Below are 23,494 nucleotides of genomic sequence, written 5' to 3'. Positions count from 1 at the left end.
CTGATCTCCCTGTGATTGCATCTTCCGATCCAGACCAGCCCCTGCCAAAGAAAAGCACTTGCACATTACAAATTAATTATGTGCAAGTACCCCTTTTAATCCTCTTCTTTTGGGAAATGCCCTAAACTTCTATCTCCTTGCAGTTATGACATTCACGTGAAGCAGATCAGCCAGAGAAGGTTGACTTCGCCAGATTAAAACTAAAAAAAAAAAATGGGCATGTCTGTTCACGGGCAATCAAAGTCCTGGCTGGGGACATCGGGACCGGGGGCAAGATGGCGGGGTGGGAGCGGGAACGGGAGTCTAGAAGCTAGGAGTCAGAAAGCCAAGAGTCTGAGGGTAAGAGAGCCGGGAGTCAAGAAGCAAAGGGTCTGAGGGGCAGGAAGCAAGGAGTCACGAAGTCAGGGGTCCGAGGATCAAGAAGCAAGGAGTCAAACGCAGCAAAGCAGGGAACATGTTGCTGTGGCAAAGAGCCGAAGGGAAAATGCTGACCGGGGGTGCTTTCGAACTGCTAGGTTGGCAGGCGCTGGGACCGAGCAGCGGGAGCGCACCCCGCCGCGGGGATTCGAACCGCCGACCTTTCGATCGGCAAGCCCTAGGTGCTGAGGCTTTTACTCACAGCGCCACCCAACACACTAAATCCTCCTCATTCTCTCTCGTGGTGTGGCTTGGCTCTGGTCCTAAGAATCACTTCTCTGACCATTTGCCACTGCCAGGCATATTAGCTCTGCACATGCAATAAGGCTTAGATATAAGAACATCAGAAGAGTGTGATGGATCAGGCCAATGGCCCGTCGAGTCCAGCATCCAGTTCTCATAGCGGCCAACTAGATGGCCGTAGGAAATCTGTCCACAGGATTCGAGCCCAAGAGCGTTCTTGCCCCTCGCTGTTTCCAGAAACAAGCAGGGACGTACAATTCTCCTTAGCGTATCAAGGTGGTACAATTCCTTTGAGGCTGCAAGTTCCCGAAGAGGATTGCAGAATAAACATTTATCTCGGCAGCATTTATCTTACAGTGCCGAGATCTAGAAAATGACACAGACCTTAAAGATATCACATGGATACTAACCTGAAGCGCAGAAAGGCACATTTCCGGCTCGTCTCCGCCTTTCAGAGGGCTAATGGTGTTGAGGATTTTCCAGAATTCATCTGGGTCGCTGGTCTTATGGACAGGGCCAAACTCTGGAGGGATGAGAGAGAGAGAGAAGAGAAAGCATGAATGCTGATTCATGCAGACACATGTCAAATGAATAAATGAAGTGTCTCAATGGAACAGCATGGCATCAGAGGCACTATGATTCAAGTTATTTATTTTTTGACCTGCAACGGCAGATTCGTAAGTGCAAATTTACACATCAACCTTTGGTGTCCAAGGGATGGACATGCATGTATGACCCAGCATCAACAAACAACTGTAAGAATTAAACAACTATTATTATATTATATTATATTATATTATATTATATTATATTATATTATATTATATTAATAATAATTATATATTATATTTATATTATATTGGTAAAGGTACCCCTGACTGTTAGGTCCAGTCGCGGACGACTCTGGGGTTCTGCAATCATCTCGCTCTATAGGCCCAGGGAGCCGGTGTTTGTCCACAAACAGCTTCCAGGTCATGGTGCCAGCATGACTAAGCCGCTTCTGGCGAACCAGAGCAGCGCACAAAAATGTCATTTACCTTCCCTCTGGAACGGTACCTATTTATCTACTTGCACTTTGACGTGCTTTCAAACTGCTAGGTTGGCAGGAGCAGAGACCAAGCAACGGGAGCTCACCCCGTCGCTGGGATTCGAACTTCGGACCAGCAAGCCCTAGGCCAGTGGTTCTCAACCTGTGGGTCCCCAGATGTTGTTGGACTACAACTCCCATCATCCCTGAGCTCTGGCCTTGCTAGCTAGGGGTGATGGAAGTTTTAGTTCAACAACATCTGGGGACCCACAGGTTGAGAAAGGCTGCCCTAGGCTCTGTGGTTTAGACCACAGCGCCACCTGCGTCCCAATTATTATTATTATATTATATTATATTATATTATATTATATTATATTATATTATAATATTAGTGTGTGTATGGGGGGGGCATCTGGATTTCCATGTCAAGACTTGGAAAGTGTGGCTGGTCACTTGTCTGAGTTCCCATCAACCCTAAAATGTATAATGAAGATCCCAGAGACAATTGAGGAAAAAGTCTTGAACTTCACCACGGCACTCCACACTTGAACTAGGCACAACCCACAACCATGACCATTCAACACTGTCCAAGGTAGGGACTATAGAGCCAAGTGTAGGCTATGAAACTACAGTCTTACCCATTCCTTCTCCTCCATACCCCATATTAGCTTGTTGGAAACGTTTCCGCTTCGTGTTGAATCACATACAAGGCACAAACTGGCCTGAGGAGAAACTACAGAATGTGTTTGCCTGGATTCTGGCCCTTTTAAGAATGGAAGGAAGGTGGAGGAAGGAGGCAGAGCTTACAGAGGAACCTCCTGATTCCCAACTATATAAAGCTGTCTTCCCTTATCTGGTGCTTTCCACATGTTTTGAATTGTAACTCTCATCAACCTTGGCCACCATGGCCAAAGGTCAGGGATGATAGTAGTTGTACAGTGGTACCTCGGGTTACGTATGCTTTAGGTTACATACGCTTCAGGTTACAGACTCAGATAACCCAAAAATAGTACCTCGGGTTAAGAATTTTGCTTCAGGATGAGAACAGAAATTGTGGGGCAGCAGGAGGCCCCATTAGCTAAAGTGGTGGTTCAGGTTAAGAACAGTTTCAGGTTAAGAACGGACCTTCGGAACAAATTAAGTACGTAACCAGAGGTACCACTAAATCCAAAACATCTGGAGGGCACCAGGATGAAGAGGGTGTGGAGTTTAATGCTGCCAAATCAACAGTTCATGTTTTGCCAGATAGGCACATGAAGGCACTTGTATTCACAGAGCTTTCCTATAAACTTGCTAGAGAGAACTCTGTTAGATCACTTCCCTTTGTACCCTGTCAGGAAGAGAGCATGGCTATTTATGCTCCTCCCTACCTGGGCACACTCTTTCCACTCTATTGCACCAAACCTGCAACATGACATCTGTTAGTCCGAGCTTAAGCTCAGACTCCATTTTTAAGCCGGACCTAGTATGCCTTTGTAACTTAATTCCCATTTTAAGTCTGCTTGCATCAAGCTGCTGTACCTGTCGTTCTTTAAGACTTATTCTGAGTGAGCAGATATTATTTTTGCCTCTTATAAGACTGTTTGTGTGTGATTGTTATTTTAAGGGGGAGAAAAGGGGGAAATACAGGAAAATCCAGTCTGCTTTAAAGCGTTCTGGATTACCAACACTAAAAGGATAAACTAGCTTCCCTTTAAGCTGTAAAGGAATGGCACACTGCTGAACTCACTAATGTGAGAAAGGAAGGGTAATATCTAATAAATACGGTATATCCTCTCCTAGCGTCTAATCAAATGCCAACAGAAGGCAAATATAAGGCCTCCATTATAATGGCACTGCAATAGTTCCTTATCTGGCTCCTGGCTTCACTGTCACCGAATAAACTGGCTATTCTGTTCTTAGCTGTGCTTTTCCTCATGATGACTTCTTTTGACAGTTTAAGCCTTGTATTCCTGAGGACTTAATCCTTCCTGGCCTGACATTTACCTGGGCCTATAAACAGATCTTGGATGGCATTTTCTATGCAGCGTTCCCACCTGCCAATTCACATTTAAGCACCACGGAACAGAATATTCCTCAATCTGAACCTGCTTAAATGTTGCCTCTTAGCCTAGTGCCCTTCCAGATGTTGCTGAACTACAGCTCCCATAATCCTTTGCCAATGGCTGTGCTTGCTGGGGCTGATGGGAGCTGTAGTTCTGCAACATCTGGAAGAGTCAGAGGTTTCTCCCAGCTAAAACTCATACAAGTCAGGAAGCTACATAGAAAGACCGTGTTCCCCAAAAGTGCCTGCTCAAGTCTTGAAGGTCTTTGAGAGAGGCCTTTGTTTCTAGCTGCCAACATCTGAAGGGGGGTTGACAGGAGACAAAGAGGGTCACCTCATCCCAGTCTCTAGAGGTCCTTTGTCGAGAGAAGCCAGTCTTGCCCAGTCTCCAAGAACCTCCCTCCCTCCAGCAGCAAAAGCATTTTTATGCAGGCAGACCTTTCTCCAATAAGCTGACAAGGTATGGCTCAGCTGACTGTTTTATTGACGTTTCATGTGCCTTATTCTTATGTTGACTTTGTACTTTACTTTGCATTATACTGCTTTTAATTGCCTTCAAGCGTCATTCGCTGAAAAAGCAGATACGCAGTCTGCTGGGTGCTTTCCAAATGTCACTAGCGACCCAGTCAACACCTCAGTGGCTAGGAATGTCTTCTGCCAGCTTCAGCTGGTAAGGCAGGTGCGGCCATTTCTGGACCAGGATAGCTGGACCACTGTTGTCCACAAGCTGGTATGCTTCAGCCTTGATTACTGCAATGCAGTTGACGTGGGGCTGCCCTTGAGGTTGGTCCGGAAGCTGCGGCTGGCTGATGCAAAACACACAAGTTCAACGGCTCACTGGGGCAGGACGTGGCCAACTCGTTACTCCGCTGTGGGAAGAATTGAACTGGCTGCCAATCAGCTACCAGGCCAAGTTCAAGGTGTTGGTTCTGGAATATAAAGGCCCTGTAGCAGGGATGCATGAATGGTAGCCTCACCCCTTATACCAGTGGTTCTCAACCTGTGGGTCCCCAGATGTTGTTGGACTTCAACTCCCATCATCCCTGAGCTCTGGCCTTGCTAGCTAGGGGCGATGGGAGGTGCAGTCCAACAACATCTGGGGACCCACAGGTTGAGAAAGGCTGCCTTATACAGTGGTACCTCAAGTTACAAACGCCTCAGGTTACAAACGCTTCAGGTTAAAAACAGTGGTGGAGCTTCATGATGCGGCACCGGGGGCAGAGAGCAAGCAGGGCAGGACTGGCACACGTCCCAGGGGTGGGGCGCGCCTCCTGTGGGGGTGGGGCGTCTAGCGTGGGCAGGGGGGCAGCCGCGATGGAACCCCACCGGAATCGCACTGCCGGGGTGGTGCGCTCCCCCCGCCCCTCTCTTCCTCCACCAGTGTTTACAAAATCTGCTAACCTGGAAGAGTTACCTCGAGTTGAGAATTTTGCCTCAGGATGATAACGGAAATCGTGTGCCGGCAGCGCAGCGGCAGCAAGAGGCCCCATTAGCGAAAGCACGCCTCTAGTTAAGAACAGTTTCAGGTAAATAACAGACCTCTGGAACGAATTAAGTTCATAACTAGAGGTGGTACCTCGGGTTAAGTATTTAATTCGTTCCAGAGGTCTGTTCTTAACCTGAAACTATTCTTAACCTGAAGCATCACTTTAGCTAATGGGGCTTTCCGCTGCTGCCGCGCCACCGGAGCACGATTTCTGTTTAAGCAAAGTTCTTAACCCAAGGTAATATTTCTGGGTTAGCGGAGTCTGTAACCTGAAGTGTATGTAACCTGAAGCATATATAACCCGAGGTACCACTGTATAGCCAAACAACCACTAAATCCTGCAGGAGTGGGTCTCTTGCAGACACCATCTTATCAGGAGCTCTGTTCCGCACAATTTTGGAAGGAGGTCTTTAGTGTTTGGAACGCCTTTTCCTCAAGTATTAGGCAGGTACCATAAACCCTTCAAAGCTGAGACCTCTATTGTTTTTTTTAAGATGTTCCTATTGCCTTATCCCTTCTCATTGGCCCCTCTGGGCTCCTTTGAGATGAAGAGTAAGCTATAAATTTAATAAATCAATCAATACTGAGTCAGATCACTTGGTCCAACGAGGTCAGTTCCGTCTACACTGAGCAGTGGCTCTCCAGGGTTTCAGAGAAGAGGTTTCTACCAGCCCTACCTACAGGTCCTGGGGACTGACTCTTGGGACAGCGAACACTTCTTTCCCTGAGGGGATACCTCAGTTGGTAGAGCATGAGAACTCTTAACCTCAGGGCCGTGGGTTCGAGTCTCACGTCGGGCAAAAGGTTCCCACATTGCAGGGGGTTGGACTAGATGACCCCTGTGGTCCCCTTTCAACTCTGTGGTTCCGATTCTTTGACCTCCTTTGTGAAAAGCAGATGCTGCTTCACCACCGAGCGGGATACGGCATTTCCTCACATTTACAGTGGTACCTTGGGTTACAGAGGCTTCAGGTTACAGACTCCACTAACCCATAGATAGTACCTCAGGTTAAGAACTTTACCTCAGGATGAGAACAGAAATCGCGTGGCAGCAGCAGGAGGCCCCATTAGCTAAAGTGGTACCTCAGGTTAAGAACAGTTTCAGGTTAAGAACGGACCTCCAGAACAACTTAAGTTCTTAACCCGAGGTACCACTGTATGTAATATTTATTTTTTAAAAACACTTCCCTCCCTACTGAAAATGGGCCTTCATCAATATTACTTGCTAAAAATTGGAAAACACAAGAACTACCAATAGTGGAAGATTGGCAGATGAAGATGATGGACTTTTCGGAGCTAGCTGACCTGACTGGAAGAATCCATGACCAGAAAGAAGAGGAGTTTCAAGAGGACTGGAGGAAATTCAAGGACTATTTGAATAAATATTTTAATATAAAAAATTAGAAATTACTTGAAAGAAACAAATAGGCCTAGGATTAAATTAAGTTATTATAATGGGATTTGGAATGTTAAGAAAAGGGAATAAGATGGACTATAATTGGAAACTGTTTTAGTTTAATAATGATATTGGAAAGCTGTTACTTTTAATTACAAGGAAACTGAGAAGGGAGGGATTTGAGGAAGTCAACCAAGATGTTTAAAAGGTTGGATTTGTGAAGAATTAAGTTAGTTGTTATTGTTTATCTGTTTATTGTCCCTCCTTTTTTCTCTTTCTTCTTTTTTCTCCCCCCCCCCCCCCGTTTTTGTGTATCATCTTTCTTTGTGGTTTGTGTTATCACGGTGGAAAATCTAATAAAAAATTATTTTAGAAAATGGGCCCTCATCAACCATCTCACCAGGGTCGTTGAAAGGGACTAAGAGATAGAAATCTGGCTCCTGGGGGGTGCCTCGGCGTGCCGTGATGATCTCCCAGGCTTGGCGCTTGGCTGCGCCGATCTCCTCGCCCATGCTTCCAGTGGTGTCCACAACAAAGCTCAAGCCCGTAGCTGGACTGATATCCAGTAGCCTGGGAACAAAACGGCAAGAGCTGTGGCTTAGTCGTTGTCCCTAGAATTGTCAATGTGGCACCCGTGGGCTCAGTTGCATCAGTGATAACTCTGTTTCCCCCCTCTCCCTGGAGCCACTAAGGTGCTGGGTGAAGGCTCCAGTCTCTTTGGGGGCCCACGGGTTCGAATCCCACTGCTGCCAGCAAAATTTGTTTTGTTTGGAATAGCTCAGTCGGTAGAGCGTGAGACTCTTAATCTCAAGGTTGTGGGTTCAAGCCCTGCCTCGGGCAAAAAAAGTTGTGAGCCAGGGATTCAATAGTGCCAAAAAGAAAAAGAGTCCCGAGAAGAAAAGGGTGTCAGGAGAAACATCAACATCAGTTTGATCAGATATCTTTGGCTGCACAGTTCTGCATTTCTACTCCTTGGCACCAAAGACAAAGAACCCTACTAACTCAAATGCAAATGCATGACGTACAGCCATCAATGTTAATTATTCACTTGGAGTTGACGAAGGGTTAGGAGCATTTTAATGGACTGAGGAGAAAGAGAGGGGGCAGGAATGCGGTAATATTCGGCTTACTTTCAGTTGCTGTATTCCCTCAAATTGTTTTAAAGATCATAAATATTATATTTATCCCTTGCCCTTTCTCCCAAAGGATCCCGGTTTTATTGATTGGTTTTATTGTTTGTTGTGTTTATAACTCGTGCTTTAAGCACAGCGTTCTACAAGTTGCCGTTGTCTATTGTTTGAGATGCATTTGAATGGGAAGCGGCAAAGAAATCCATCAATCGCAGACAGACTGACAGACGTGAGCGCAGCAAGAAGCATTATGTATACACAGCCTTGCGAAACGGGCAGCGTTACCTCATGAACGGCTTGCTCTTTATTTCCCGCCAGAGCTTCTCCAGAAAGTGTACTGAGGCCTCCTGGGCCATGGCAGCGGCTTCCCTGTGCAGGTAATTGTGAGGCGAGAACAAGAACGAGGAGCTGTCCTTATTGATACCACCCCGAGGCTCCCTGTGGCGGCTGTCGTCAAATCTCCCGCCATGGCTGCACTTTCCTGGAAGACGGGGAAATAAGCAAACAGATGATGATGATGATGATAATTTATTATTTGTACCCTGCCCATCTGGCTGGGTTTCCTCAGCCATTCTGGGCGGCTTCCAACAAAGATTAAAAATACATTAAAATGTCACACATTAAAAACTTCCCTAAACAGGTCTGAGAGGTGCTGTGGGTTAAACCACAGAGCCTAGGGCTTGCCGATCAGAAGGTCGGTGGTTCGAATCCCTGTGACAGGGTGAGCTCCCATTGCTCAGTCCCTGCTCCTGCCAACCTAGCAGTTCGAAAGCACATCAAAGTGCAAGTAGATAAATAGGCAGGAAGGTAAACGGCGTTTCCGTGCGCTGCTCTGGTTCACCAGAAGCGGCTTAGTCATGCCGGCCACATGACCCGGAAGCTGTACGCCGGCTCCCTCAGCCAATAAAGCGAGATGAGCGCCGCAACCCCAGAGTCGGCCACAAGTGGACCTAATGGTCAGGGGTCCCTTTACCTTTACCTAAACAGGGCTGAGAGAGAGAAAATAAGACCGCCAACCCAACTGAAATTTGTGGAGCAAGAGAGAAGTGCTTAAAAGGACCATCATCTACGGCACACCAAAGAGCTCCATTTGCCACCGGATCACTTAGCATAATAAAAAACAGAATTGCCAACCAACCAACACGGAACTTTCACAGGCCCAGACAGAATTCCATCTTTTTAGATGACTGTGGCAGTGAAAAAGGGAAATGTATGAACCTAAGATGAACCCTGCTAGTGGCCGGCCTAAGCCCAGCATCCTGCTCTCACAGTGAACAACCTGATCTCAGGCACTTTACACCTGCAAAAAAGATTAATACTGATACACTGGAAGGACAAAAAAATATAGCTTCCTTTGATCCATAGAGAGACGACAACTCTTTAACAGACTGCTTTTCAATGAAGATCATGTATTGACAGATTTAATGGTATTTGGGAAGCATTTATCAAAACCATAGCTCGACTCCTGAACTGACGTATAAACAAGGGATATGATAAGTCTATAATAATTTATTATTTCTACCCTGCCCATCTGGTTGGGTTTCCCCAGCCACTCTGGGCGGCTCCCAACAGAATATTATAAAACATCAAACATTAAAAACCTCCCTAAGCATGGCTGCCTTCAGATGTCTTCTAAAAGTCAAGTAGTTGTTTATTTCCTTGACATCTGCTGGGAGGGCGTTCCACAGGGCGGGTGCCACTACCAAGAAGGCCCTCTGCCTGGTTCCCTGTAACCTCACTTCTTGCAGGGAGGGAATCGCCAGAAGGCCCTTGGAGCTGGACCTCCGTGTCTATGTTCATATACATGACATAGTTTTGGAACCCTAATTACATTCTAACGGTATTTTGTAGTGGTTAGCCTCCTCCTTCTCTTTTTCTTATTCATTTTAATCTATTGTAAGGTTTTCAATAAAATATGAATGGGGTGAGGGGGAAAACAACAACAACAATGACCAACCACCTGTCCATGGGAAGCCTGTAAGCAGGTCATGAGCACAACAGCTTTTCTCCCTGCCTGCTGGTTGCAGGACCTGTTATCCAGAGGCTTACTGCCTCCAGCCGTGAAGGGAGAACATGCCATTGTGGTTGGCAGCCATTGATAAGCATCACTGACACCTACAAGAGAGAATCCCATAGTTTAACTACATGCTGTGTGAAGGAAGCCCTACCCCAAATATTCCAACATTCAGCTTCACCGCGTGTTCCCCAGGGGTGTAAAGTGTTCGGTGTTTTGAACTGCCATTTCCCTATAATGTATTATTATTATTCAGACAGTGATACCCTTCAGGGGCACAGAAGAATCCTTTCGCTCTTTGCAAAGGTTCCTTTGAAAAGCTGGTCCTTGTCTTGAGGGCAGGGGGTGGGGTGGGAACAGACGTTTCCCACATGCCCAAAAGCAACAAAGAGGAAAAGGAAAACAAAAAGCTGCTAGTTCCCACCATGAAGGCAACACACCTTTGCACACTCTCCGGACACCGAGCTGAACTTGTCAAAATGTTTAAATCCAAAAGTTGGCAGCCTTATGCATTAAAAAAAAAAAAAGAAGCTGTCAGGAAAGAAAAATCAATCCCATGAGAAGAAACCTGAGAGAAAAAGCGCTTCTCTAAAACGAATTTCCATTAAATTCTAAAGGGTTTCAGTGTGAACTGCTGGAAGATGCAGAAGGAATACAAATGAAGAAGAACAAAGCCCTTTGAGTCTTTAGTACTAAACACACAGACACAAAACCCCAGGCCTCAAACAGAGCCTCCCGCTATATTCTGGCAACAAAAGCATACCGATTGGCTTTTCAGGTTGGGCGCCATAGAAACCGGTGGTCAGGAGCCCCTTTTCAAGGAGACCTTCCAAGAGGTTTCCCCGACACGTCCAGTCAGAACAGTCCGTGCAGGTTCGTACGCCGGCTGGAGGGGAGCAGGAGAGAAAGCCTACTTATTTTATTCTACTCATTTTATTTATTATTTTATTTTACTCAAAGCAAAGCTCCAAACAGTTTGCGCAAAAGGTTGTCAAGTAAAAACAGCAGGCATTAAATTATTAAAATGTAGATAAAAACCAATCAATTTTAAGAACAAAACAATGTGTCTGGATAAGCCTGCCTCAACAAAGCCTAACGGGGGGTCTGCTGCAAGGGCTGGAGCAGGCATAGGCAAACAGCCCTCCAGATGTTTTGAGACTGCAATTCCCATCATCCCTGACCACTGGTCCTTGTTAGCTAGAGGTGATGGGAGTTGTAGTCCCAAAACATCTGGAGGGCTGTTTGCCTATTCCTGGGCTGGAGCTTGAGAGTTAATTCCTGAGTCTTTACAGAGAGCAGCGGATGATGGGGCAGCAGCTAAAAGACCGCGAGGCCTGGACACCTCAGGTGCCATGGATATCCCTGGGTCCTCCAAGGCTGGTTCTGGACACCACAGCATCCGTTCTTATGCTTGGGAGGTGGCCAGATGGGCATCTGTATAGCTCCAGACATCATCTTGTAAAAGGTATTTCCTACAAGAAAATTGTGCTTATTCCTAAATAACTGTGTCTAGCATCAGAAGTAAATTTCATTTAATCCTGCAGTCCCGGTGGTGGAATGATTTAAGTGTGGAACATGGGTGGGGCTGTGGTCTAAACCACTCAGCCTCTTGGGCTTGCCGATCAGAAGATTGATGGTTCGAATCCCTGTGATGGGGTGAGCTCCTGTTGCTCTGTCCCTGCTCCTGCCAACCTAGCAGTTCAAAAGCACGTCAGCGCAAGTAGATAAATAGGTACCATTGCAGCTGGAAGGTAAATGGCGTTTCCGTTCACTTTGGTTTCCGTCACGGTGTCCCGTTGCACCAGAAGCGGTTTAGTCCTGCTGGCCACATGACCCAGAAAACTGTCTGTGGACAAACGTTAGCTCCCTCGGCCTGAAAGTGAGATGAGTGTCGCAACCCCATAGTCGCCTTTGACTGGACTTAACCATCCGGGAGTCATTTACCTTTACCTTTTTACCTTTGTGATTTAAGGGAGTTAAAAAAGACAAAGCTGCATATGCTCAGAGTATGTCTTTTTTTTTTCAGAAGGATTGGCAAACTTTTTTTTTTTTTTTGCTTCAGCGTGTCAAGAATGTAGAAGCAATTCCAAAGCACAGACAGGCAGCAGGAAGAAGAGGAACGGTGTGCTTTACAAGCACGTACAGTCGACTTGCAAGTTACGTATTGCAACTTGCGCATTCAACTTAATGTGTTTCGCTGGGGAAAAAAGTAAAAAATAAAAATAGGAGGTGGGCATCTGGGACAGGGAGATGTCAGCAATCCCACCTGCCATTGCACTCACACAGGGAGAGTATTTGGAGGTACAGGGAAAATGTGTTTTTATTATGTATCATTTTGGCTTTATGTGCTACCCCTGAAATGTAACCGCTGTGTAAATTGGTAATACACATGGCTATCTAACGGCTGTGTGTCTGTGTGTGAGTTAAGATAGGGAAAGGGACCCCTGACCATTAGGTCCAGTCGTGGCTGACTCTGGGGTTGCGGCGCTCATCTCTCTTTATTGGCCAAGGAGCCGGCGTACAGCTTCCGGGTCATGTGGCCAGCATGACAAAGCTGCTTCTGGCGAACCAGAGCAGCGCACGGAAACGCCGTTTACCTTCCTGCCGGAGCAGTACCTATTTATCTACTTGCACTTTAACGTGCTTTCGAACTGCTGGGTTGGCAGGAGCAGGGACCAAGCAACGGGAGCTCACCCCGTCGCGGGGATTCAAACTGCCGACCTTCTGATCGGCAAGTCCTAGGCTCTGTGGTGTAACCCACAGCGCCACCCGCGTCCCCTGTGTGTGAGTTACACATGTGTAATTTTAGTTCAGGGTCTAAAATCACCTAGTCTATCCACTGCCAAAGATAGCAAGCAAGCCAGGGACCCAGAAGTCCTGCGTTTACCCTACAGATTAAACGAAAGACACAACATAGCACAGGCCTCAGTTTCTCTTCCATCCTCATTTAACTGAGGAGTTTTTGCACCAAGTCTCCAACCTCACCCAGCCCAGGAACCATCAGAATGAATACTCCACAAGTTGTGGTGGAACATCATCGTCATCAAGTTCTAAAACCACACCTTCTGCGATGGACTTGATTTCATGGCCTGGTTGTAGGAGGTGCGGGTGTATCTTCCGATGGCCAAGTTCGATCCAGTTGCTGTGACTGTAGAAATCCTAAACGGAACGGAAGCTTATTAGTGGAGACTGTTTACGCTACGAGGGCCGCCTGTACTGTTAGCCCAAAGATGGAAAGAGGAAGCAGTCCCAACCAAAGACGACTGGCAAACCAAGTTAATGGACTATGCTGAAATGGTGAAATCAACTGGGGAAATTCAGAAATCAAGATGACAAGAAATTTTTAAAAAGAATGGGAAATGTTTATTGTGTACTTGCAAAAGGATTGCAAACAGGTTTGCAGGATCTGCTAAGGCACAACAGATTCGGATGGGTAGAGAAGAAAATAAAAGTTTAGACAGTGGGAAAAGTAAGCTGGGAAAGCAAGCAATAATAAAAGTAAGAGTGATATGAGCATATGCCGTAGAAATGGTGGAAAGAAGAGGACTTAAGCAGAGGATTCTACCCTACCGTCTTGATTATGTGACTAAAAACACTAGTTCCTCTGAGCTTGGACAGAGTTCCTTCCCCTCATTGCTAAAGGGCTACAGCTGGCACACAGGTCATCTTGAGACCCAGAATATATTATTGGGAGAGTTTCCCTCATGTAAATAGCAGGTGCAGGGAGCCTAATCTAATCAGGACCCAGTGGCGTAGCGTGGGTTGTCAGCACCCGTGGCAAGGCAAGTAATTTGCGCCCCCTAACCCGGTGGGGCAGAGAGCTGCGAGTGCGAGTGCGCCCCCCCAGATGTTGCGGCCGGTGCGGCCGGCCCCCGCCCCCTGCATCCCCGACGCTACGCCACTGTCAGGACCACAGTATGGGGGACAAAGGATTTTAAAAAACCACTCACAGCATCTTTAGTCACATACCATAATACAATAAAATATAAAAACAATGCAAAACAAAGCTGCGCGTGTTGCGTGTAGGAACAAATCTTATCTGCTTCTCTCAGTTGCTGTTTGGCCTGAAAAATCGCATGGGACATTTTTTAACCCAAAAGGTTAACATTGGCTGGGACAACATCATGGAATATTTTTGCCCTTTTTTGGTTTTTTTTTAAAATACTGTCTTAATTTTGCCCATGGCTTAGAATACAATAAAACACGATAGGGGAGAAATGGTGAATCACATTTTCATAAGGCAGTAGATATAAATAATATAAATAACAAGTGTTTCTTGTACTTTGCAGAAGGAATGCAAGCGCAGGAAAGAGTTAAAGGGAAAAGGGTATGCAGAAAATTGTAATATGACTCTACAGAAATCATACCATTTTCACATATTCCATATATCTTCCGAGCCTGCTGTCAAGGAGTGTAGCAGCTGTGCCCTGATAGTTCTGGTGCCTTTTATTTACAAAATAAAGATTACGGCTAAAACCTGAGAGGAATTTTAACTTCGGCGTGGGTGATGAATTATGGGAACTCTGTGTTGCAGATCTAAAGTAAAGGTAAAGGGACCCCTGACCATTAAGTCCAGTCATGGCCGACTCTGGGGTTGCGGTGCTCATCTCGCTTTACTGGCCGAGGGAGCCGGTGTACAGCTTCCGGGTCATGTGGCCAGCATGACTAAGCGCTTCTGATGAACCAGAGCAGCGCACGGAAACGCCGTTTACCTTCCTGCCTGAGCGGTACCTATTTATCTACTTGCACTTTGATGTGCTTTCGAACTGTCGCAGGGATTCGAACCGCCAACCTTCTGATCAGCAAGTCCTAGGCTCTGTGGTTTAACCCACAGCACCACCCAGGCGCTGCAGATCTACTACAGTGCAAATTCTGCAATGAACAGAGACCCCCTAGAATGGATTTCAGCCCTGCTTTCGACAAAGGCGGCTAGATCAAATCAGGACTAGGGCCAAACATGTTAAGTTCTCTACCTCAAAGCCTAATGCCCCCTTCCTCTACTACTTCCGGCTTCTCCTACATTTCGGTAAGCACCTGTAAGGTATGAAGGAGCTGCCCCAGCTTGCCCCGGGCGATGACGTACTGCTCCGAACGCACAGCTTGGAGGATCTCTTTGCGGGTTTGCAACAGCCAGCTGTTCGTGGAGCGGATGAGCTCAGAATCGAAGTGGAGCACAGGGTCGTCCCGCGTGGTGTTCGTGAAGTCCATGGCGGCATTGGCGTTAGCCACCTGGGCGATAGCCCCGCGGAAGCGCTTAGCCGACACCTCAGGACCATAGAAAGCGGCGAAGATGTCGTCAGCCAGGAGGGTCCTGCCCTAGGTGAGAGACGGGGAGGGAAATGAGATCAGGAGGCCCTTTCATCTGTAACAGTGGGAACCAAGGCAGTGGGTACAGGCAGCACGGGTGCGAATGAGGCATAACTGTCTTCTTCCTAGGAGCCATTCCGTTCTTAACCTGAAACTGTTCTTAACCTGAGGTACCACTTTAGCTAATGGGGCCTCCCGCTGCCACTGCACGATTTCTGTTCTCATCCTGAAGCAAAGTTCTTAACCTGATGTACTATTTCTGGGTTAGTGGAGTCTGTAACCTGAAGCGTCTGTAACCCGAGGTACCACTGTATAGGAAACCCATATACAGAGTCAGTTCCAATTGAGGGAGATGGGCCAAAGGTCTCATTCAGCACAACTCCCTGCACCCATAAATTGTGTGTGCCTGTTCTAGTGGCTGAGGAATTACATGACGTCCAGCGCCAAGGGTCTTCTGGCGGTTCCCTCCCTGAGAGAAGTGAAGTTACAGGGAACTAGGCAGAGGGCCTTCTCAGTAGTGGCGCCTGCCCTGTGCAACGCCCTCCCATCAGATGTCAAGGAGATAAACAACTCTCTGACTTTTAAAAGACAACTGAAGGCAGCCCTGTTGAGGGAAGTTTTTAGCTCCTCCATGACAGGTGGCCATCCAACTTCTGCTTAAAAACCTCCAAGAAAGGAGAGCGACATCTGGAGGACCACAAGTCCCCCATCTTGGGGGTGTACGGCAATTCTGACCTAGATGGGCCAGTGACTGCTCAGTTTAAAGTTGGTTGCTTCCTGTGTTCTCCAGTGTCCCTAACCCAGGCATAGGCAAGTGCGGCCCCCCAGTTGTTTTGGGACTACAACTCCCATGATCCCTAGCTAACAGGACCAGTGGTCAGGGATGATGGGAACTGTAGTCCCAAAACATCTGGAAGGCTGCGTTTGCCTACGCCTGCCCTGACCCTTACTTGCGATTTCAGCCTGCCTGCCCACCCCTAGGCTAGCATTATTTTATTTTATTTCATTTATTTATTAAATTTAGTATCCCTATCGTGTTTTATGACTTCCTTGATATTGTATGTGGGCTGGAACTGGTCTGTGACCGAAATAATAAAATTCTTTATTCAATTTATATACTGCCATAATCCCTGGGGTCTCGGGGTGGTTTGCAGGAAAAAATAAAGATGTAAAACCACAAAATACATAATAATAATAATAATAATAATAATAATAATAATAATAATAATAAACAACCCAATAATCCCCCCACAAAAAAACAACATTTTAAAAAGGCATAGGATGTAAATCAGATCAACCAAAGGCCTGGTTAAAAAGGAACAGTTTTTGCCTGGTGCCTGAAGGTGTATAATGGAGGCGCCAGGCCAACTTCCCTGGGGAGAGCATTCCACAGACGGGGAGCCACTGCAGAGAAGGCCCCGTTCTCGTGTCGCCACCCTCCAGACCTCTCAAGAAGGAGGCTCACAAAGGTGGGCCTCAGAAGATGATCTCAGGGTCCAGGAAGGTTCATATGGAAAGACCTCTGTTTGTCACTAGGGCAGCCCTGCTGGTGTCCAGACACGCCGTTCCTCTCACCTTGAAGTCCTCCTCCCGGATACCTTTCCCCTTGGCGGGATGCTGCATCTCCACAAAGATGCGCAAGGTGACATTGAGGATTGCCTCCTCGGTCATGTCCTGGTGGGTGACGGAGTCCCAGGTGAAAGCCATGGTGCGAGACCAGAAGTTGGGGAAGAAGGCGTGGGCTCCTCGCGGAGGCAAATGCAGCAGCGGCAGCAGCCACAGGAAGCGCCAGAACCAGGCCAGGGGATGGTCCATATTGGATGCATTTATCAGGAAGAACAAGAATCCAAGGAAATAGTAAACCTAAAAACAATTCAGAAACAAAAATCCAAACAATTCAGAAAGCACTTTTCAAACCCACTACATCACATTTCTCCTTGGGAGAAAGGCAATGGCAAACCTAGACAGCATCTTAAAAAGCAGAGACATCATCTTGCCAACAAAAGCCCGTATAGTTAAAGCCATGGTTTTCCCAGTAGTGATGTATGGAAGTGAAAGCTGGACCATAAAGAAGGCTGATCGCCAAAGAATTGATGCTTTTGAATTATGGTGTTGGAGGAGACTCTTGAGAGCCCCATGGACTGCAAGAAGATCAAACCTCTCCATTCTTAAGGAAAGGAATGGCTTCCCTGAGTAAATAAGAAGCTCATCTTTTACAGCAGGAGCAGACTGACTTTAGTCTCGTTTGGGTGTACTTTATTTTTCCACCAGAATTCCATGATGTATCGGGTACTTTAAATTTATGGTGCTATAATGCCTACTCAGGATCTTCTCGTCCCGAGCTGTAACTAACCTGTATTTGGTGATCCTGAGTTGGCAATTCTCGCTCAAGAACTGTAAGGAGTGCTTTGCTGGCTCAGGCCCAAAGTCAACTGTTTTTGACTTCACAGCATTCTCTGTTCTGCAAAGCGGCTGGTAGTTTCTCCTCCGCTGCTTTGCAGGAGTGGCTTCTGCTAGGGTAGATTTGAGACTTCTTACCGGAATTGTCACCTGTGTGCAGCTAAACAATCACAGGATCTTACCTGGAAGGCACAACAGCCCACTTCACTTATCTTCTCAAGTGTGAATGTGGCCGTCCCCCTTGCAAATAATAACAATGTACCTGCAAATGCATGCATTATATAGGTGTGCTCATGAGGCGGTAAGACTAGGCCTCTGCACAATGAGAAGAGCCATCACTCAGTAGTGGAGCATCTACTTTGCAGGCAGAATATCCTGGGTTCAAATTCTGGCATCTCCTAAGCAATTGCCCAGCTTTCGCCAGCTTTGAGAAGGCGGCGCAAGGGGTGCGAGAGGATCAGATTTTGACCTTGCGTTGTATTACCAAGGTCCACCCTGCAGGACTGATGGGAGCTGGAGGAATGTAACAACAACAACAACAACAACAACTTGTTTCCTGTACCTAGCCACTCTGAGGAGCTTGCAACAAAATACAGCAGCACCCAAAGGGCACCATGTTGGCGATCCCAGCCCTAAACGACCCAAGCAAGTGGGTTCACACATGCCAAAGAGAAACTGTACATGCATAGATTAAACACTTCCATACATAGATTCATCACAGCAGCCACGTGATTTACTTACTTACAAGATATTATACCAACCATTTATTATTATTATTATTCTTTATTGATTAAAAATTTGCATATCTATACAAACTTTATATGCTATTTCTTTACCTATGAAAAAAAAGAAAATTATGTAGAGAATAGAAATTTTTTAAAGGAGCAAAAAAGAGGGAAAGAAAAAATAAAGAAATAACAAATAAACGAAGTAAGAAAAATCAAAAGAAAAGACAAGACAACATTATTTACACAATAAAAGTGTTCATCACAATCCTTCCCATCCTTCTCATTACACTGTAATATAAACATTCTTTTTTAACACAGATTTGTATTGTATAATATCATTTCTTTCTACTTTGTATATATTCCTCTAATTGTTTTCTTTACAAATATCACTCCATTTCTGCTAATATGGAATTATTTGTACAATAAAGTTTTACATAGTTCTTGAATATTATCCATTCTCTAGTTGTTTTTTGTTTCGATATTCCTCTAACTGATCCCGTCAGTTTTGCTAATTGTAGATATTCTAACATGAGTATCTGCCAGTCAGTAATCTCTGGAAGCGTGTCATTCTTCCAGTTCCTTGCCAACCATTAACAAAACGTTCTCTGGACAATTCACTGGCCTGCTGTGAGATGGAGGATGACTGCCATTCTTTTCCTACAGACCATTGATATTTTCATGCTAGATAAACCTGAACGGAACTCCTCCTTACCTAGCAAGGGCTTCAGCCCAAGGCTGCATGAAATACACACACACACACACACACACACACACACGCAGTGGAATCCGTGGCATTTGTCTCTTTTTGGTGGTCTCTTGTGTTTCCCCCCCTCCTCCTTCACGCAAACTCTGCATGTTGACCGTTGAGATCTGTGCCATTTCTTAGAACTCGGCTGGCAAGGAAAGCAGCTTGGGCTGAGAAGATAACAGCTCTGGCTACACTCCTGGATAACACACACACCCCAAACTGACAAAAACAGCACAGAGAAACAGCGGGGGTGGCGTATGCTGCTGAGAGCAAATGAATCCAAGTTCACAATGTTCCCAAGCATGGCTGATCCTACCCGCCCACCCTGCACCGACTGGGGATGTGCCACAGAACGATCTGGTGGCACTGAAGAACTGACAGCACACACCCGAACTCTCGGCGAACTGGAAGCCAGCCAAAGCAGCCTGGGCATTCCTTCACCTAGCCGGCACCTTTTGAGCTATATCTTGTCTGGTTGTGAATGGGCAAGGCCAGCCATGTAAACTTAAATACAGTCCTGAATTCAGGGAGACCAGAACAGCTGTATTGCTGGATTACCCCAAAGTCCATCTAGCCTGGTTCTGTTTCCAACAGAATGTGGAGAGAGATCTTCTTCATCCACGGAACAGAGGAAGCTACCTTATGCAGGCGGACCACCTGGCCATGCAGCTAAACCAATGTAAACAGAGCCAGTGTGGTGTAGTGGTTAAGAGCGGTAGACTTGTAATCTGGTGAACCAGGTTCGCTTCCCCGCTCCTCCACATGCAGCTGCTGGGTGACCTTGAAGTCTCTCAGCCCCACTCACCTCACAGAGTGTTTGTTGTGGGGGAGGAAGGGAAAGGAGAATGTTAGTCGCTTTGAGACTCCTGAAGGGGAGTGAAAGGCGGGATATCAAATCCAAACTCTTCTTCTTCTTCAACACTGATGGGCTACAGCTGTTCTGGATTTCAAGCAGGGGACATTACCAGCCCCACCTGAATACAAGAGACCATGAAGGAAGGCACCTTCTCTCATATGTGGGGGACATGAAGGCATTCTGGGAAATGATATATAACGAACTGGAAAAAAATGTTTAAAATAACTTTTGTAAAAAAGAAGAAGAAGAAGCTTTTTTTATTAGGAATTCTAGGTACCGACATTCCAAAGGAACAAAAAATACCTCGGGTTACAGATGCTTCAGGTTACAGACTCTGCTAACCCAGAAATAGTACCTCGGGTTAAGAACTTTGCTTCAGGATGAGAACAGAAATTGCACGGTGGGGCACAGCGGCAGCGGGAGGCCCCATTAGCTAAAGTGGTACCTCAGGTTAAGAACAGTTTCAGGTTAAGAATGGACCTCCAGAATGAATTAAGTTCTTAACCTGAAGTACCACTGTACTTTGCATGTATGTGGCAACAGCTACATGGATGTTACTAGCCCAGAGCTGGAAAGAAGAGAGGAATGGCAAACCAAGCTGATGGACTATGCCAAAATGGCAAAACTGACTGGAAATCTCAGGAACCAAACAGACCAAAACTTCAAAAAAGAATGGGGGGAAATTATAATTTATCTAGGAGATCACTGTAAGCAGATGAAAACATTGGCAGGATTTTAATAACGTAGCGAAATTTATGGGCAGTATGGAGAGATACAAAAGATGGATTATGATATAATATGCAGTTGAGAGGGTACACAATAGGACCCATGGAAGCGAAGGTGGGAAGTCCAGAGACTTGGAGAAATCTCTAAATATGGATATGTAATTTGGATTGTTATAATTTTATATTTGTAAAACCAAATAAAAATTATTAGTAAAAAAAAGATACACGGCACCATGGACCTTTTATGTTCAAAGCTGGGCCTCTACCAGAGAGCTACAGCCCTTCCTAACAGTTCCATTTGGTCAAAAGATTGTGATAGATCAGATTGTGCCTCTCAACCTTTTAAAGCCCTCTAAGCTAGAGGGCACCCGGACACCACCATATATTGTAGCAGAGTCCCGTAAGTTACATGCTGTTATGAAGTACTCTGTCTGTCTGTCTGTCTGTCTGTCTGTCTGTCTGTCTCTTCTTTGATCCGTCCTGACTCTACTGCCGGTCAATTTTGTTAGGCATCCCCAAGTCCCAGAGCTATGAGAAAGGACCTCCCAAAAAACTTGTCCTATCTACATTCTCCACACCATTAGCAATTCTTAAAACATCAGTCTTCCCTCTTAAACAGGGCAGGAGTAAGCCACATGCAAATCAGCTTGCATTACCGGACTCTACTTCCCGCCAGCTCCTGCCCACTGAGGCTGATCGGAGTCTAACAATTATCCGGAGGCTCAGTGAATCTAGCAATTATCTGGAGGACCCCATCCCTGAACTTAGGGAAAGTGCTCCACGCTGGGCCTGGGAGAATAGAAGTTGCAGTCCGAAACTTCTGAAGGGGACCAGGTTAGCAAAGACTGCCCTATATCAACCGCGAATCTGGAACAAGGGGGCCAGTTTGTTTGTTTTTCAGACCAACTCTATTTTTTTTATATACAAAGGCAATAGTCCAACACAGCTTATGGTATCATACAATTCGCTTAAAGGAGCCACGAGTCTCCTTGTTTTGTTTTTTTGCTGTCTGGCTATACCTCTGGAAATATCTGTTTGCATTTGCCACGGCAAAACCACATCAATCTTATCTTGTAGAAACCAACTTACGGCCATTGCCATAAGGATAACATTCTTAATAACGGCACACTCTTTTTAAGTGCTTTTGTTTCACTGACCCCTATATTCGCCACTGGGTCATTTGCCAAGTACGAGCAATGCCGAATAACTGCGTTCGACAATGTTTGCTATGACCTGCGGTCATGAGAATAAGTTACCCACCTGAGATTTGTAGGCTGTTAAGTAGTAGTAGAACAGTCGGCAGAACGCTGTGTGCTACACAAGCCGCACCCACCCCCTTTGCAGCTTTCAACACACAACACAGGAATAGTAACACACACTTCACTGTTATATGGTTACACATGGACAAGCAAAATGGGAACGAACACACAAGTCAATAGGAGGCACTGTAACTAGGGGAGGGTAGTCAGATTTTTTTCCCCTGTGAAGCCTGTGTGTGTGTGTGTGTGTGTGTGTACGCATGCAAATTCACATGGGGTGGGGTGCCAAACCAGGTGAAGTAAAGCATAGTTTTGCCACTGCAATAGGAGCTGTTCAGGCACCGGACTGGCCTGCAACCTGAACCTCCTGCGCCCACTACTTGTTTTCCTTTACATTTTTAGCAATGATACAAAAGGAGACCATTACATATAGCAAAAATAAAATTTTGAAAAATTCACACCCTCCAACATTTATCTGATGGTAATTGGGATGTCCTGTTCCATTATTATTATTATTATTATTATTATTATTATTATTATTAGTCCCTGCCCATCTGACTGGGTGGTCACTCTGGGCAGCTTCCAACGTATATAAAAAACATAATAAAACTTTAAACTTTACAAAAAACAAAAAACACTTTCCTTCAGATGTCTTCTAAAGATTGTATATTTGCTTATCTCCTTGGCTTGGGGGGGGGGGTCGCATACCTCCATAATACCCTCCCACATTTCTCCAATGGAAATAGGGTCGTCCTAATGAGAAGCGGATCAAATCAGAAACGGTTTTTGCGAATCCGTTGCTGTCGCTGGAAAAGAGGGACACTTGGATGGTCGGAAAAGTATTGATGGGTTGATGGGTTTCCTACGGCAAGTGAGGACCAAAACCAGAGCCCCCCCCCCAAAAAAGCTGAAGACTACGACAGCTTATTGATCGCCAAAGAATTGATGCTTTTGAATTCTGGTGCTGGAGGAGACTCTTGAGAGTCCCATGGACTGCAAGAAGATCAAACCTCTCCATTCTGAAGGAAATCAGCCCTGAGTGCTCACTGGAAGGACAGATCCTGAAGCTGAGGCTCCAATACTTTGGCCACCTCATGAGAAAAGAAAAGACCCTGATGTTGGGAAAGATGGAGGGCACAAGCAGTGGCGTAGCATGGGTTGTCAGCACCCGGGGCAAGGCAAGTAATTTGCGCCCCCTAACCCATGGATTTTAGTAGGGGCAGAGAGCTGCGAGTGCGAGCGCACCCCCCTCAGATGTTGCGCCCGGTGCGGCCGGCCCCCCCTGCACCCCCCACGCTACGCCACTGGGCACAAGGAGAAGGGGACGACAGAGGACGAGATGGTGGGACAGTGTTCTCAAAGCTACCAGCATGAGTTTGACCAAACTGCGGGAGGCAGTGGAAGACAGGAGTGCCTGGCGTGCTCTGGTCTATGGGGTCACGAAGAGTTGGACACGACTAAACGACTAAACAACAACAACAACAAATGAAAAGCGGATCAAATCAGAAACGATTTCTGCGAATCCAGAGCTGTCCCTGGAAAAGAGGAACACTTGGAGGGTCGGGAAAGTATTGATGGGTTGATGGGTTTCCTATGGCAAGTGGGGACCAAAACCAGAGCCCAAATCAGCTTATTGACACGAAGTGAGCAAAACAAACACAAACACGATCCCCTGGGAAGGAAGGCACTCCGCCCTTTTCTCAGATCTCCCCAG

General features: G+C 46.2%; 1 protein-coding gene across 13 annotated transcripts in view; it reads right to left on the bottom strand.

The window, feature by feature from the left end:
• VWA7 (von Willebrand factor A domain containing 7) overlaps window positions 1-23,494 on the bottom strand; it is a 43,004-nt gene that overhangs the window by 19,132 nt on the left and 378 nt on the right. For 3 of the 13 annotated variants that reach the window (XM_083723425.1, XM_083723420.1, XM_083723413.1), the window contains exons 2-8: window positions 16,640-16,927; window positions 14,792-15,073; window positions 12,820-12,916; window positions 10,521-10,667; window positions 8,029-8,224; window positions 7,014-7,183; window positions 1,071-1,183 (exon numbers count right to left, since the gene is read on the bottom strand). In XM_083723425.1, coding sequence (XP_083579551.1) covers window positions 1,071-1,183; window positions 7,014-7,183; window positions 8,029-8,224; window positions 10,521-10,667; window positions 12,820-12,916; window positions 14,792-15,073; window positions 16,640-16,879 — 1,245 coding nt within the window. In that variant the 5' untranslated portion in view covers window positions 16,880-16,927. Of the gene's footprint in view, window positions 1-1,070; window positions 1,184-7,013; window positions 7,184-8,028; window positions 8,225-10,520; window positions 10,668-12,819; window positions 12,917-14,791; window positions 15,074-16,639; window positions 16,928-17,417; window positions 17,890-18,904; window positions 19,191-23,494 lie in introns of those variants that run through there. The other 10 variants (XM_083723414.1, XM_083723422.1, XM_083723421.1 and 7 more) reach the window with 8 other exon arrangements.

This window comes from Podarcis gaigeae (genome assembly GCF_964106915.1).
Source record: "Podarcis gaigeae genome assembly, chromosome: 2".
NCBI classification, from domain to species: Eukaryota; Metazoa; Chordata; class Lepidosauria; order Squamata; family Lacertidae; genus Podarcis; species Podarcis gaigeae.
The sequence above is the reverse complement of the archived record's forward strand: the minus strand, read 5'-3'. Positions and strand labels throughout refer to the sequence as shown.